Genomic DNA, 16848 nt, shown 5'->3' on the forward strand with positions numbered 1-16848 from the left:
AAGATGTCCCAAGAAGCATTTTCACCCAGCCCATATTGAACAATAAAGACTATAGTCTTTGCACAACTAAAATAATATTAAACTTTGTTCTTAAAATGGTATAGCAATTCATGTGGTGTTACGGAACAGAAGCAAATGAGTTCGATCATTTTCCTTAGAAGCTACATCAAGAATTATGTTAATTACAATACCAACACTACACACCTATTTTTAAAGGTTCTAAAAATGTATTCAAGAAATATACTCTGGATACTCAAACATGTATCTCCAAAATCAAAGTAAACTTGGGCAAAATGTCTATAGGCTTTCTTTTGCAAAAAAATTTTTTTCTCCTTGGCTCTGGTTGCTGAGGGAAATCTATAAACTCTAATCTATGTGATACTATTTCTGATCTCACAAAAAGGTTCTCTGCTCCTTTCTCCCCCCTGTTGTTTCTCTTTTAGCATGTCTCAGTGGAATCAAGTCCAGCAGCTGGAATCAACGTTTTTGGAGCAAATCGACCAGATTTATGATGACAAATTTCCCATGGAAGTTCGACACCTATTAGCACAATGGATTGAAAACCAGGACTGGTGAGCATGAATGCTTTTCTTTCTCCTGTGTTTTGAGCGTCAGGAACCAAATGTACAGTGGATATCTTATGTTTATTACTGTGTACGGATACAGGTTTTGAGTAAAAATATGTCCTTAAGACTATACTATAGTTCTATTATATAGAAAAACCATTGCCCTTAATATAGACAGGCTTTACTTATTTGTACTACTTACTTATTTTCTGTTTTATTTCCTTTTAATACTTTAATTTTATTAAACTGTTACTGTCAGGTAGCAGTAAATGTTATAACAACATTGATTGTAATGTGTAAAGTTATGAAAAAATCAAGCTGATACAAAAAAATCCGGTTGATACAAAAATTACTAATAGCATACCCTTATATAATTTGTTATTTATTAATTCTAATCCAACAAAACTCAAAATGCACCCAAAGCAGGTCCAGATATTTACTAATATCTAGCTTTTTTCACAATGGCCCTTTTCTGTCCTGCAGCAATAATAGGTGAAGAAGTATTGCTCAGTGGCATTAATATTATACACTTTGCTATTAAGGAGCCTCCAGAAATAATTGTATTTTCTCAATTACTTTACTTTGTAAAGTAAATTGTATTTTCTCAATTACTTTACTTTGTATGTTGTAAACGTCCTGAGACGTTAGTAATGGGACTGTGCACAAAAGCGTTGAATAAATTAAATAAATAAATATGCTGTTCGGTAAGAAGTAACAATGTTAATCTTTGTAAAGGAAAGATAATGTAATCTAACCTTCTTTAAGGCAAACTATACCTGACTTGAAAAACAGAGTGCCCCAGAGGACTCTGGAGCAGCTGTAAGTGGCCTTCCTCCTCCTCTGTGAGGTCTCCTTTTGGGTAGCAGGCAGGAGCGGGGGATCAGCTCATCTTGGAGAGAGAACCATCCACTTGACTGGACGTCTTGTCCCTTCCCACCACCTTCCTGAAAGTAGACCTCAGGGAGCAAGAACTAATGGCCCACTTGGCTGGATTGGCCCATTCCTGGGGCTGCACTGCCAAGCCAATCAGGTTAGAGAGTGGGCCAGTGGGAGCCACTGAACTCTGAACAGGAGGAGGAGCAAGGGGGAAGCGAAGCCTCTGAAGTTATTTTGTATTATTTGGTTTATATGTATTTATTGGATTTTGACTTGTAAGCCGTCCAGAGACCCGCAGTGTATTGAACGGGCTAAAAAGACCCAAATACCCAAATAAAAAAGTTCCTTTAGCAGTGCCTAGTGAAGCTTCTCAAGTTAAGTGTGAGAATCTGCCTGCTCTGGAAGGGTAGGAGGGGTTTTTGAGTGGGGAGGGAAAGCACACATGAGACCCACTGAGGTGGTGTCTGGAGAAGTGAGCTGTTCGGTTGGAGGAGCCTTGCCCTTCACACTGTCTTGCTCGCCAGCGCAAGAGCCACTCTGAGGGTACAGCCAGAAACTTTACTGAAAGGGAGCGATGCAGGAGAAGTTTCTAGTTTGGATTCAGCTCTTCACATGAGCAGAGGCTTCTCTGCTCAGCTTTGCTAGGTGGCTGTTTAGAGCTCAAACTGTTCTGTCACCTGTGGAGTCAGTAAAAGACATGTATTTCAAAGGACTGTTTTGAATTGGGAACCAAGGGGAAGGAGACAGGTGACCCTCCTGCCCAAGAGTACCGACTTTCAGACTGGAGGCAGGAGCCCACAGTCTGCTCAGCAGCTTTGTCTTGAGAACAAGTACCCCTGTTTCTGCTCCAGTGTATTGTCAGGCACGATCAGTTGGCCTGACCTCCTGTTGCACTTCCGGATGTGAGCCCTGTTTGTTCAGCAGGGACTTCCTGACAACTGCAGTGAACCAAAATTGACCCACAACGACAACTCTCAAGGAGAGGAGCGTGATTTCTCCTTGCAGTAACCTGAGAATCTTCCAGGAGAAATGAGGGGGAAGGAGGGGAGAACAAACCCACAGTTAACTTGACTAGCTGTCAGTCTCATTGCCATTACAGTGGTGCCCTGTAGTTCGAACAATTCTAATTTTGAACAATCCAGAGATTGAACATTACAGTCAAGCAAAAATCTCTGCACAGTTCAAACGATGCTTCTAAGTTCAAACTGTGAGCAAAATGAAAAAAATGCTGTTGCAGCAAAAACATCATTGGTTGTGCGCCCAAGTCAAGAAAAAATTACAGTAAAAGACACATTGCCATTAATCCTCTCATAATACTTCCCCTTGCTTCAAAAACACTTACCCCATCATTCTTGCCACTTTCTGAAGCAGTTCTGGAAGTCCTCTTTCATGGGTGTCTTTAGTTGTGTTGCCATGGGTGCCTTGATGTCCTGAATCGATTCATCTTGAATCGATTCATCTCATCTTGCTATCCCACCCAGTATGTGGCCCAGTTTGGTCTACCAAAAAAATGAAACTTATTTGGTTCAGATCTAGTGGTTTTTAATTGTATCTCAGATTAACAGCCTAAGCATTGCATACCACTTGTAAAAGTATTCCTGTTTATTAATTCCAAAGGTTTTTCCCACAAGAAGTCAGATGGAGTATTGATAATACTAAAGTTATTATTCGTAGTTTCTATGGTCAAATTGTAACTGTATATACCAGTAATTTTCATAAATGCTGCTTTCCAATTATTTTTTTCTAGGTCCTAATATCTGTCATAAATTAATTTGAAAATGCTTATCATTAATTTCTTATTGCTCATGTTATATGCTCTGTTCTTTAAATCTTGTGTTTTATAGGGAATCTGCATATAGCAATGAACCCATGGCAACCCTCCTTTTACAGAACCTACTAATAAAGCTGGATGAACATTTAGACCGTGTTTCCCAAGAAAAAAATCTCCTGTTGATACACAACCTAAAGAGAATCAGGAAAGTTCTTCAGGTGAGGCAACTATCTGCCCACAAGTTGAGCTGAAAGTATCATAAAGAAGTCAACTCAGTTTTGTCTTCTTAGATTTGATGTAAGGCACGTCCACATGAACCTCATTTAAGGAAGCAGATGGATATGTCAATTTTAAGCATTTTGTTATTGCAGTCCAGACCAACCAAGGGCTTCAGCCCTTTTTTCCCCTTTGGAAAAAATCGTAGGACCATGTTGTAGTTTCCTACTGTAGTTTCCACAAATCCCTGTTGTGCTGATACACGGACTTCTGTGATCAAATGGAGCTACTTATTGGGATAATCTCAGGAAGTATTTTTCAGAGTTAAAGCAAAGCAAGATTGAAAGCAGGGTATTTTAAGAACTCATCCAGGGGAACACCTTCCAATGTGAAATTTGAATCCTTAAGGGCCTAAGCAAAACATGGGAGAAGCATGAAGGGCAGAATTCTATGCATGCTTAGATAAAGATGTCTACAAAAAGATCTGCAGTAGACAGATGTGGAAAGTGTTCGATAAGAGCTGGACATTTGAACAACACACGAGCTTAAAATCCCAGCATCTAAAATCTGGACCCAGTAAACAAGGTAGCCTTGTTCGCTTGGTGCCGCTTATTCTTTGAGACCATCGTGGCAGCAGATGTTTATGCCGACACTGCTCAGGAAGTGGGCAGGGATGGGCAAAGCAACTATACCTGTGGCTTCGGAGTAATACTGGGGCTGCAAGTGAGGTTTGAAAGCACTTCCTCTTGCTGGCCTAGATTAAAATGCTTCTAAATATAAAAGAGCAGCTTCCAATAATTATAAACAGATTTCAGAGAATTTTCCTACACTGCCATATGAAGCAGATTCAGGGCCGGCTTGAGCCGCTTTGACATCTGAGACACAGCACCAAAAGGGACTTGTCTAAGACCCAAATTAGGAGCACACTAGCAGAAGCTGAGAGACGCAAATGAGAGGTACTGAGCGAACAAGTGCTCGTTGGCAGGCAGACTCCAGAGCACCTGGTCAAGGTCACTGTAAATATTAGGTAATTAATCCTTCATATCCTTCTGCCACCCTACATAGTCACAGCAAGGTGGGTGAAGAGAAGGGACCATTCTGGCCCCACCACTTGTAGCGAAGAGCAAATCCTGCCCTGAATATGAATTTGTGAATACAGAAGCAAGGGGTTTTTATTTTGCTGGACTGTTTCACATGGACCACAAGAATGCAGTCTTGGAGGAATGAACGCACCTATTGAACAGTATTCCATAAAAGTGCACACTTCACATCCTATCTGCAGACAGGTATGGCAGCTATCAAAGGAAAGTAATAAACAATAAGCAAACGTGATGTGCATTTCAGCTGGACTTAAGCAAAAAATTATGTGTAGTACTGGAGCAAAACTACACTTCTTCATGCTTTTAAGAGAACAGAAATTTTACCTAGCCACTTTCTTTGTTGAAGAAAATGCAGCTGTAGAACTTCAGACCAGAATGTACTCTTCGTCCATGTCAGGTTCCTGCTTAGAATGCCTTTCCCTTTTATTTGCCTAGAAATGTGCTGTACAAAACCTTTGGGAACAGAGCTTTTCTACAAAAAGCACTTATAGTGTGCTAGTAATTCCCTACTCATGGCAGTTTACCATACTTTACACAAGGTTGTCATCCCCCAAGGCCTTTTCTGTTCTTGGCAAACATTCCCTTGGTTTTTATTATTTACTTATTTATTGTGGATCAAGAAAAGTCTGATATTATCTGAAAGATGGCATGAAACCCTTGTGTATTTGTTCAATTCTGCTATACCATAGTGTCAGCCACTTGTTGGGTAATGGAACATACAGAAAAGTACAGAAAGAAAAGCTGCAGAAAAAAACATAAGTAAAGGAGCCAGTATTAATCCCTCCAAGAATATGGAAGCAGAAACCTCAGTAAAGTGACAGTAAAAGGCCTTGTGCAGAAAAGTACAAGAAAGAAGCAGTGTACTGTAATAGCATCTGCAGGAGCAAATAATAGTTTTTGCAAGAAACTTGATCAGAACCACATTCTAGATGGGTAAGCTATTTTTTCTTCCAAATGAAAGTCACCCCAATTAATTGCTCCATTTTAGAAGGATGAAGAACATAAATGTATAGTTTGGCCTTCCCGTGGTTCAGAGATGAGCTTTGCTCAGAAACAGCAACAGGGAAAGAAGTTTAGTTTGGGGTGGAGGGAAGCTCTGCCAGCACTTTTGCTGCAGTAACCCAAAGAGCAAGGCCAGGAATTGTAAAGGGTTGGGGCAAGGGAGAGAAGGTGAATGTGCTACCCCTCCTCCCTGCTGCTTGCAGTCTGTTCGCATCGTGTCTCTCTTCGTCGTGCACTAGCAGTGGCCAAAGCCAAGAGCTCTTCTCCTTAATCCTACCTGTGTTGGGAGCAGTCAGTGGACAGGAGAAGTTCTGTGTATGCTTAGAGCGCTCTGTTCACGCTTAAAACCAAATATGGGATGGAGCCGTTCCTTTAAAAGGAATTACATCTTTGATGAGAGATTAAACTGAATCTTTGATGAGAAAGTGCTTAGAAAGGAGGAAGATTAGAAAGAAGAAAGTGCTCCGCTGCCTCACCACACACATGCACAGAGAGCGAGAGCAAGAGAGAGAGAGAGAGAGAGAGAGAGAGCGAGAGAGCGAGAGCGCTAAGGCTGCCAATCTACCAGCAATCTTTTAGTGCTGCTGAAGCAAGTCCCCACAAAATAATACTTTCATTATATTTCTATACTGCCCGTAACCAAAGCTCTTTGGGTAGTTCACAACATTTAGGTCACCCATCCAGATTTCAACCAGGGCTGAACCTGCTTAGCTTTTTGTTGGTGGTACAGTTGAGAATTTTTTATTTATTCATTCAATTTATTTACACAATTTATATGCCAGCCCACCTAACCTTAGGCTCTCTGGGCGGCTTACATCATAATAAAATCCATACACCATAAAACAGCATAAAAACAATACAATGCACAACACAACGGCTGACAATTGCAAAACACCAATAACAATAAAATCCATGAATAAGCAAACTAAAAGAGAACAAAATAAAATAGGAATAGCAAAACAATAAATACAATATATGTTATAAAAGCTCCAAAAATAAACATGAATCAATTAAAATTAGTTTACATCAATCATTTCACTAAGTGAAAATAAATGAAATGCTGCCCTCCAAACCTGCGGCATCCTGCTGCAAGTGGTCCCATTGCAGGGCTGGCCATGAACTGGTTTTGCCGTCCCTCTAAACTAGCAGCGCTGAGCCATATACTTCCTTATAGATGGACAAAGTGAAGGGAGGTAAAGGACGGCACTGGCCTAGCCGTGGTAATGCCGGGCTGTGTAATGTCAGGCAGTCCATTCCTGTGAGAGCAGATTTATTCTGCCAAGCTCTCTTAGAGATGATGCATGGGTTTGTTTTATTTTGTTGTTTGGGTCACATATTTTAAAACTTAGTTGGATCAACCATGAGCACCATTGCAATTTTAACTGAAATCGTGCCTGCATAAATTCACATAAAACAAATTATAGTCAAGCCACATCTACCAAACATCCCTACATCATGCAACAAGTAAGAGATATGAGTCCTACCACTACATTGTTGTTGTTGTGTGCCATCACATCATCTTCAACTTATGTAAATAATGCATGAATTAATTTAATTTAATTTTATAAAACATTGTATCCCGTCTTTTCACAAACATCTCAAGACGGCTTACAGAGAATGAATTGAATGTTCTCCAAAGCATCCTGCCATTAGTAGCCCTGCTCAACTCTTCTAAACTCAAGGCTGTGGCTTCCTAATCGCATTGATCCATCTCATATTTCATCTTCCCCTTCTTCCACCCTCAGCTAGCATGGTTGTCTTCTCCAATGAGCTTTGCCTTCTCATATGGGCACAACAGCTTCAGTGTTGTCATTTTTGCTTCCAGGGAAAGCACTAGCTTGATTTGATCCAGGACCCACTTGTTCATCTTTCTGTCAGTTCAGGGTATTCACAAAATTCTACTCCAGCACATGTTTCCAACGCACCAGTTTTCTTCCTCTCACTTTTCTTCACTGTCCAGCTTTCACACCCATACATAGTGACTATATAAAAGTGCAGATGATCTTGGCCTTGGCTCCAGTGAAATGTCCTTACATGTAATTATCTTTTCTAGAACCTTCATTGTTGCCCTTCCAGGTCTCACTCTTCTTTGCATTTCTTGGCTGCAAATTGTGCAATGTACTCTATTTAAAAAACAGAATAGTGGTGTCTGTCTACTGCATTTTTGCACCCGTGCCTTTAATTTTTCAAAGAAAAAATAAGCAGGCAAAGCTTATTGCAGCATAGACATACAGTGATGGTAAAACTTCAGGTACTGAATTTCTACTGCTCCAGTAGAAAGAAAGGGTTGGATGAATAAATAAAATTCAAGGGAAAGGATGCAAACATTGAAGATGTGGGCAGTGAAGACTACGGGCATAAGTGGACTCCGGGGTATGGGGGAGGACAGGAAGGCCTAGAGGAATGTTGTCCATGGGGTCGTGATGGGTTGGACTCGACTTTGCGACTAACAACAAAAAAATTAAATATATCAGATGCAGTTTCCTCCATATATGTGCATTGATCTCAGATAATCAGACATGTCTCTTGAGTGCAGGTTGTGAAATATGGTCCTCCAGACATTTTGGCTTACAACTCCCACCACTGGGTTTGCTGGCTAGGGCTGATGGTGTTGTAGACCAGAACATCTGGAGAGCCATAACTTCCCTACCCTGCTCTAGGGCCAAGAACTGCCTACAATTTCAGTGGCACAAGTGTTAATGCTAAGCAACCCTATGGACATTTCCCTAACTGGTTCAAAGCATTTGCCAGTAGCACAGAAGGTGTGATGTTCTCTCACTCTAAACACACACACACAACAAGCACATGGTAGGTCTGGACTATTTCTAATGCTAACCTCTCTCTCTCTCTCTTTTTCAGGGAAAATATCAGAGTAATCCTATGCACATAGCAGTTGTTGTTTCAAACTGCTTAAGAGAAGAAAGAAGAGTACTGGCTTCAGCCAGCATGCCTGTACAGGTAACGATGCTTTTGGTTTGAGTGACACGTTTGAGATGACCTTTTGTTTTTATTGTGTAAACAATCTGGCACCAAGTTAGGTGCATGCAAGAACAGCGATATTAAAGGAGTTAAGTGCACATCATACTGTGCTAGAATGTAGGTGTGAACTGAAATCCCATGGTGCTGACACATACTTAGTTAACCTTACCCTCACATTGCCTCAGAGGGCTCCCCATTACGCATCAGAAGGAGTTTCTTCTTGCCACTGCCGTATGCCGTATTTAGCTTAAAGGCTCCTGGGCTTATCCTACACCCCTTCTGGGTCTGGCTGCTGAGCTCAGACAGAAGACTTAGGGTTGTGTCGAGGTGATGCCATCAGCGCATCTCAAAATATCCAAGGCACACCACAGGAAATCTGTGGCTCATGCCCGCGTGTTCATTGCAACAATGCCTGTGATTACAGGTGTCCTGAAAGACCACCCACAGCACAGCCAGTCTCCCAAGATATCTGACTGTATAAGGTTGGAAGCAGGTACAAACACTCCTTCCACGTCTCTCCCCACTTTGACTGGAACTTGGATTTTAGGATGCTCTGCAATATGAGCCTTGGCTTCTGTGTCTTTCGTGATAGATTAAGGACAATGTCTGAAACTGCTGTCTTTGCTCTTGGCACACTACTGAACTATGCTAGTTGTCCCCCACAACTGAAACTGTAACATGGGGCATATAATTTGCTCTCAGATCAGATATGCCTATATGAGCTGATTCCATGTACTGTTTTTTGAACAGGCAGAGATACTGGTCCTTTCTGTGCGACAGTCTTCCCACAGGAATGGGAACATTAACATTACAAGTTAACTTTAGAAAATAAAAGTATTAAGCTAAAGAAAAATCTGAGATCAGCTTGTTTTTATTTATTTTTTCACTGAATATTCTGTGCAAAGAACAGTTTTGTTGAACTCACCTGTAAAATTCTTTTTTTAAAGGGACCTCTAGAAAAGTCACTGCAGAACAACTTGGGTTCGGAAAGGCAAAGGCATGTAGAGCACAAGGTGTCTGCAATTAAGAACGGCGCACAGGCAAGTTATTACCTTTTGCCACATGTGTCCCAAATACAAGGAATTCTGCACAGAGAAAGCACAGACGTAGCTTCTGTGGGCCTGTAATATGGATAGACTGATGTTTAGTCTACTCATACAGAAGAATAATGCACACACCACATGTGAATGCGCCTACATTTGAAGAAATATACTTTGCAGATAGTAAATTACCACGGTTTGAAGAACAGGCATTATTACACTTCTTTGGCATGTTTATGATGGTCTTATTTGTGTGGAGTATTGAATGTTACAAGAGTATTTGCAAATATGATTCCCCCCATCTGCACTGTGAAGTGGGGTGGTCATTTCTAAGGCTGTGCAGGGCACCCTCTCATTCAGTTCCATATTAGATCAGGCTCTTGGAGCAGAAAGCAAGACTGAATTTCCTTTGATCAAGTTGCCCTGGACTACTTCACATTTTCCATAGTGATTACTTTTCTACTCTTTCTTACCAAATGAGCCAACAAAGTCCAGTCTTTGTGCTTTTTATATTCTTGTTTCCCTTTCCCCTGAAAAGCTTGTTTGGAACAGAAAAAAATAACAATGTGAACATCCTTGGAACATTTAATTTCCAGGATATACATATATACTGTTTGTGCAAGCCAACTAAAAGCCAAATTTGCTGTTAAGTGAAATGTTTAGCTTTTGGCTCCTGTAAAGCTTTATGCTTGTCACACTTGAGGCCATGTTCTAGAACTAAAAATCATGTCCAAGCCATACCCTTTAGACTTTGCTCAGTAGCATACTTCTTGCCCATTTATTAACCAATGTCATCTAGATGTGTAACACTCACGTCAAGTGAGTTGGAGTACCCAAGTTCTCACCCAGGTGATGTCTAGAAGATGCCATGCCTGTATTTGTCACTATCACCTGAGTTTGATATTAAACCATAAATTAATTTCAAATAGTCATAAAACTTGGAAAAACTGGAAATGTATCCTATAGTTCAGTGCACTGGCTTACTCTTCAAGATTCTTATTGTGTTTATAAATCACCATTTATTTCCTGCTTCCTTGTGTTGCATCTTCATATGAGTTGAGTGCTTTTATTTATTTGCTTTTATTTTGTGCTTTGAATTTGAGCAACTCCTCCAGATATTGTTTTATAGTTGAGAGGTGAAATATACAGATTTTAACATGTTATAGGCATGCAATTTGTGCTGAAGTATCCTGCCCCCCCCACCCCCCAAGAGCAAGATGTCCCATACACGACATAGTATCAGTGACAGAAGGCAATGCTGAAGCTCACAATAGCAACCACTGGCAAATCCACACTCGTGTACACTTTCTAGTCGTTGAACCTTTTCGCAAGAGGTTTTGAGCAAGGGTGCTATAGACAGCACCCATCACAAATAGTCTGATAAATCCTGCAGACCTGGTGTGCGTTGTTGTTTGTTGGTTTGTTACCTCTAGCATCATCTCAAGCAGAAGACAGAGTCAGTGCCAGCCATGGAAATGGTTTTATCCTTTTAGATTCAGTAAAGATTGTCAGGCTTTATTTTCAGTCAAGTTGGGCATATAATTAATAGGGAAGTTAATTAATGCTACAGCTTTTGTTGATTACATGAGAAGAGTCATGTATGATCTGGACCAAGGCCTATTTAGAACTTTCGCACAGTAGCCAGGCAGGGTTTTTAAATTAAATACACTCTATAAGTTGATCTGCTGTTAAGGTCCTGGTACTGATACTGAGAGGCAGACTGGTTCTGTTCACCTCACTCAAGCCAGGGCAGGTGGCTGTGGAAGGGAGTGTGGAGTCAGCAGCAAAGGGAAGTTTTGTTCAGGAGGTGACAAAACTTTCTGGAGCATATTCGTGACATCCATTTGCCATGAAATAACTTTATTTTGAAATGCAGATGACAGAACAAGACGTGAAATATTTAGAAGATCTCCAAGAGGAATTTGACTTCAGGTTTAAAACGATACATGGCATGGGTAAGCTTTTCCATAAAATGTTCTGAAGGAATATGTGGAAAATTTAGGCCTACAAACCCTGTGTACATAACAGTGGCAGCTGATAGTGTGATGTCTTACAGACAATTGCAGTCAAGCTCTTTGAAGGACAATGTTAAGTTCAAAAAGAAGACTACAGTTCTATATACTCTTACCTGGGAGTAGGTCCCATTAAACTTATAAGGCTTCCTTCTCAGTAGATATACTATACTATGGAATAGAGTTGGAAGGGTTTGTAACCTGCCGCACTCAGAGAATTACACACAACCCATCCGGCGTGGGAAGAGGGTGGGGACAAGGACTTTCTGTGTGCTTCTCCCCACTTGCAAGCAAACAGTAGGCCTGTTTTGCCTCTTATTTGTGCCCTGCCTGTGAGGTGGAGGGTCTGAGACTCAGGTCCCCTTATATCCCGATGGAGCCTCAGTCTTGCCTTCCGCACCCCCAGATCACCCCCTCCTCAAATACTGTCTCTGAAGCTTGGCTTGTGACTTCAGGCCAGGGCAGAAAGAATCACATCTGCTGTGAAGGTGAAGGGTACGCTCAGAGTCCCAGCTCCAGGGGCTGTGAAGCATATCGACCCCGCATCTAACCACCACCGGATTGTGCCGTAAACGTACCATTATGTAATTTTTTGGCACTCCACCCAGCTGAATTCCCATGTGCATTTTATCACAACTAGAACTATAAACACAGGCACACTTACTTGGCCGTAAGCCTGGCTGGAGATGGTGGGGTTTGTTTCTGGGTAAACATGTGAATTCCACTAGGACTGTGCTATACATTCAGCTGAAAGCAATAGAATGTCACTTAAATACAATAAACACATCCCAATAATCTAGGTGTGACTTAGTTATGACTCATTTTGCTAGATTATAGAATCTAGCAAAATGAGTATTTGGGAGTATTTTGATCCTACTGTGTGCAGTCCTATGGATGTGGCCAGAAAAAGAAAATTCCTGGAACTCCCTGCATGCCAGGTCACTCTGACTGGCTGGGGCACACTAGGGGTGTAGGGGGTTTTCTGGCATGGAATTGTGCCTGAACAGATTGAGGCCTCCCCCTTTCTTGGCCTGCTGTTTGGTTTTGGGGGGATAATTTCTGATTGTTGTGTTCTTCTAAATTTTTTAAACTAAAAAGTAAAATTGGATGACTGCAGGCAGAAGTGAAAGAGAAGCGGGCAGAAGGAGGAGTGATGGATTATTGTCACCAGCTTGTTTTTTCCTGCTCAAAAAGGCTACCCAAATCTTTTCCCCAGGGGACAGGCAGTGTGCCCCCACCCCCACTCCATGCAGGATGGAGAAACAGCTTGCAGATGATTTTGAATGGAATAATAGCTAGCAGGGAAGGAGCTGAATGTGTGTTACGTGCACACACACGCTGAAAACAACTGGCCTGCTTTTCTTATTTCTCTGTTATAATCATCTGTAGCTTGGCCATTAGTTATTTGAAGTTTTAATCCTAAGTGATGACATGAACAACAGAATGTTGTGCAATCTGAACTACCTTGCCAGCAGGTTCTGGTGGAACATCTTTCTGGCCTAACTTCATGTTGCAGATCTGTGGTGATGTTTCAACTGAAAATGCAGCTCTGGGATGCATGAGTTGGAGAATGGCAGAAATCCCCATAATGCTCATTTTTTAAAAAATGTGTATTGTAACATTCATTATGATAGTCGAGTTAGAAAATGCATAAAAATGGAGAGCTGGTTGTGTTGTTTCTGTTTTAGTTATAGCAAAATAAGGCACATACTTCTGCAAATATTTATTATAATGTGCTCAGGCTTATATGTATATAATGCGCACATGTTATTCATACTTGCTGGAATGATTGTTCTGTATAATTATTTCTCGTCCTCCACCTCACCCAAAATAAATAACTAAATTACTAATTAAAAAGAAAGCAGCATTCTGGTCAAAGTGCTTTGTACACATCCCTATTCAAATATGATATTTTACAGCTATTGCTTATATTCTGTTTAGGAGTTTTCCTTCTTCCTATGCTGAAAAACCGACTTTTCATGTTTCCTTTTAGAAAAGAATGACAAAAACAGTGTGGTCATGAAGCAGGAGATGCTGATGTTGCAGGAAATGCTCAATACCTTAGACTACAGGAGAAAGGTGGGTTAAACATTTTTTGTCATCTGTCTATTTTGCTGCACTGCTTTCCTCCTGCAACTCAAAGGGAACTTGCGGGTTTCTTTTTTCCACTTAAGAGGTTAAGCAGGAGGAAATGCCAAGGTGTCTGAAAGAGTCAGATGAATGTGTGGTGTACTGCCCCTGTCCTTGAGTGGGAAGATACGTAGTCACAGCATCACAGACATGTTCCCTTTCATTTATTGCATAGGAGAAGAGCTTTAGGTCAATGGTAGAGCCCTCGCTTTGCATTCAGCAGGTCCCTGGTTCAATCCCCAGCATCTCCGGGTAGGGCTTTGAAAACCCTTTCCTGAAACCCTGGAGAGCCCTTGTCAGTCAGTCCCACAAGCCTGGCCTAGGTGGACTAGTACAGAGCAGCTTCCTGTGTTTCTAACCCCCAAATAATGGAGAGTGCCCTCCATGGGGCTGTCTCCAGCCGCTTTATCACAGCCTTCTGAGATAGTCTGGCTCAAATGATGCTGACTGGCACAAAGCCACGTGCAAGGAAATCCTCTCTACTGAATGTGTAACTTCTACTGGATCCAGTGAATCTTACTGACCAGTAAGTGTGTTCAGGAGTGCAAGCTTTCAGTGCAATTCTATATATGTTTATATGTTGGAAGTAAGAGTTCACTGGGGCTGACTCTCAGTTAAGTAAGATTGCAACCACTGGCTTCGTGGTGGTAAAATTGGAACCGCATTTCTCCATTAATTCAAATTTGACAGTTTGGCAGTCCACACCATCGAAATGGTTCATTTGATTGACCTGTTTCCTTTAGTTGTAGCAACTAGTAACTTGTCCTTTTAAATTTTCTTTTCAATTCAAAAGACAGAAAATTATCAGAAACTGAAAGTCATTCCCTCTATTCAGGGCTGAATGCTGCATCACCATCCGCACACATAAGAAGCATGTCAGAAGGCTCAGGGAGATGCCAAGGTTCACAGAAGCACAAGTGACCCCCTCCGTCAGCTCAGTGAGGGCCGGGCATGCCCAGTTGTTCTAAAATGCTGTCTGACGTTGGTGGTATGGACAGAAACCCAGATGGGAGAGGGCATGGAATGCACCATTGTGGAGTCTTGCCATAACCTCCCTAAGCATCACTTTGACATCCTTCTCAATTTGTATCTTAGTCCGTAAAAAAACATCTTTCATGTTGATTGGACATGGTAATGTCTCTTTAATAAGGGATTGCCTAATTCAGCTAATTGCTGGCAGTGCAATACAGCTAATGCATCTTTTTTTAATTTAGATTTTGGCAATGTCCAGGTGTTGCTTCTTTTGAGGAGGAGGTTATTATACAGATACATTTTGTACTGGAACAGTCTTCAGTATTCATTGATGTGCATGCTCTTTTAAATTAATTAGCTGTTTCATGGAAATTTACAAATGGTTAGAGCAAATGAGTTATCTGTGCCCTTTTCACAGCTAAAAGACTGATAGCACAACCTTGGAAAGAGTAACACTTCCTATAATGCAATGGATTGAGGACCTTGCAAAGCCTTCAGTATTTGAACAGGTGGAAACCCACTAGCTTTGCAGAGGAGCCTCATAAGTCCATGGAAATAGATTCTGATTCAACTGACATGGGAAGGAGGACATAGAGAGCGTAGCGCCAAGGACTGAAAAAATAGTGAGAACAGAAAAGGAAGTCATACTGCTCCTGCCACCATGGGAAACCAGACCCTTTCTGAAGGTGAGCCGGCAGGAGAATAAGTGTGACCGATCCAAGGGTGAGGTGTTACTTTTGGAGGGAAGGCCAAGGACAAGAAATGAGAAGATCTAAGAGGCTGACCTATGAAATAAGGTGCCACTTTGAGAGGGTTTTTTTTTTTTTTTTTTTGAATCTCAGTTACTGGGAAGGGGAACTTGATAGTTAATTCTGATTTGTCCAGAATCAACTTTCAACTAGGTCATAGTACACCAACAAACTAATTCTCCAGAAAACTGACACAGCTTCTATCTTTTGTTATTGATTTCTCCTAAGTATATAACTACAGTCGGCTTCACTTGCTGATAGTTCAGCAAAATAAAAGACTGTGAGTAAAAGAATAGTTATTCTTAACTCTGGAGGAGAGAGACTGCTTCAGACAGATGGCATATAAAGATCAACTTCAGTTGGATGTACTTGAATATGTGGTGCCCTTTGGTTGATAATTTAGTATGTCCCATCATCTAACATCAGCTCAAGAGAGCTGGCATAATAGGTAATATCTGGCATTTCCACTGTCTGGTCCGTAAAGAGTAGGAACCTCCCTAAGGGTTGAGCTAACGCCATTGGTTTGGGAAGGGAGGAGAGGGATTCAGTATGGAATCCGTTCTTTGCCATGAGCAGCATGGTTTCTCTCTCATAGCTGACTCATTAACTGGCTGAATATCTTTTGCTAGGTACCTTCACAGTTCTCTGTTTGTGTCACTGAGCAAGCCTGGCTGGCCCCCAGTAAAGACTGTAATTTGAAGCGTCAGTCTTGATCTGCCTGGAATGGCAAAGAAGAGGGAGATAGGACAGAGGCAGGCTCATGACAGTGGGTGACACTGGAGGTCCCTGGGACACTGCAAAGCCTTGTTCTAGAGCTGTCTTCTGCCAGCTTAGACCAGTTATCCCTCTACTCTAGACTTGCCAACCTGGATTGCCCAAGCTGATGTTTTGGATTTCAAGTCCCATCAGGTCCAGTCAGCATGTCCAATGTTCGAGAATGCTGGGAATTGTAGTATAAAACATCTGGATGGCACCAGGTTGGTAAAGATTGTTCTAGAGAGTATTCACCAATGTTTCTAAAAAGAAGGTACTGTATTTGTCCAGTATCTTCATCTTAGAAATCTTTAAAATCTTATTCCTGGGGCAGAGGTGTATTTTTTAAATCCCTCACTCCAGTAAGGTTTTGTTGTGTTTTTGATACTTCTTGAATAGAACACCGTTCTGCATTAATGCTGTTCAGTTGCAAAGATTTTCTGCTACTTTGTGTAGCAGAAAGTAGTAAATGTCATGGAAAGTGATGCTAAGCAACAATGCACACGGAAAGAAAGTAGTTAGATGTGTTACAATAATGTGCATGAATAATAACCACAAAGTGTTACGTTCTGCAGCTTTCTACTCTCTGGGAAAAAAAACTGCAGATGCCCACATTAGTGTCATAATGAAGAGCTGCTGGTGCCATTTGTTAGATGAATTTTAAAGTGATAAAAACATAGGC

The 16848-nt window shown here is 41.3% G+C and overlaps 1 protein-coding gene across 4 annotated transcripts in view; it reads left to right on the top strand.

The window, feature by feature from the left end:
* The window catches only part of STAT4 (signal transducer and activator of transcription 4), a 47104-nt gene that overhangs the window by 2228 nt on the left and 28028 nt on the right, over window positions 1–16848 (top strand). For 3 of the 4 annotated variants that reach the window (XM_044427055.1, XM_044427054.1, XM_044427057.1), the window contains exons 2-7: window positions 444–572; window positions 3287–3431; window positions 8391–8489; window positions 9458–9550; window positions 11427–11505; window positions 13556–13641. In XM_044427055.1, the coding sequence (XP_044282990.1) occupies window positions 445–572; window positions 3287–3431; window positions 8391–8489; window positions 9458–9550; window positions 11427–11505; window positions 13556–13641 (630 nt within the window). In that variant the 5' untranslated portion in view covers window position 444. Of the gene's footprint in view, window positions 1–443; window positions 573–3286; window positions 3432–4527; window positions 4716–8390; window positions 8490–9457; window positions 9551–11426; window positions 11506–13555; window positions 13642–16848 lie in introns of those variants that run through there. The other variant, XM_044427058.1, reaches the window with a different exon arrangement.

This window comes from Varanus komodoensis, unplaced genomic scaffold, assembly GCF_004798865.1.
Source record: "Varanus komodoensis strain SLA01 unplaced genomic scaffold, ASM479886v1 scaffold18_1, whole genome shotgun sequence".
Taxonomy (NCBI): domain Eukaryota; kingdom Metazoa; phylum Chordata; class Lepidosauria; order Squamata; family Varanidae; genus Varanus; species Varanus komodoensis.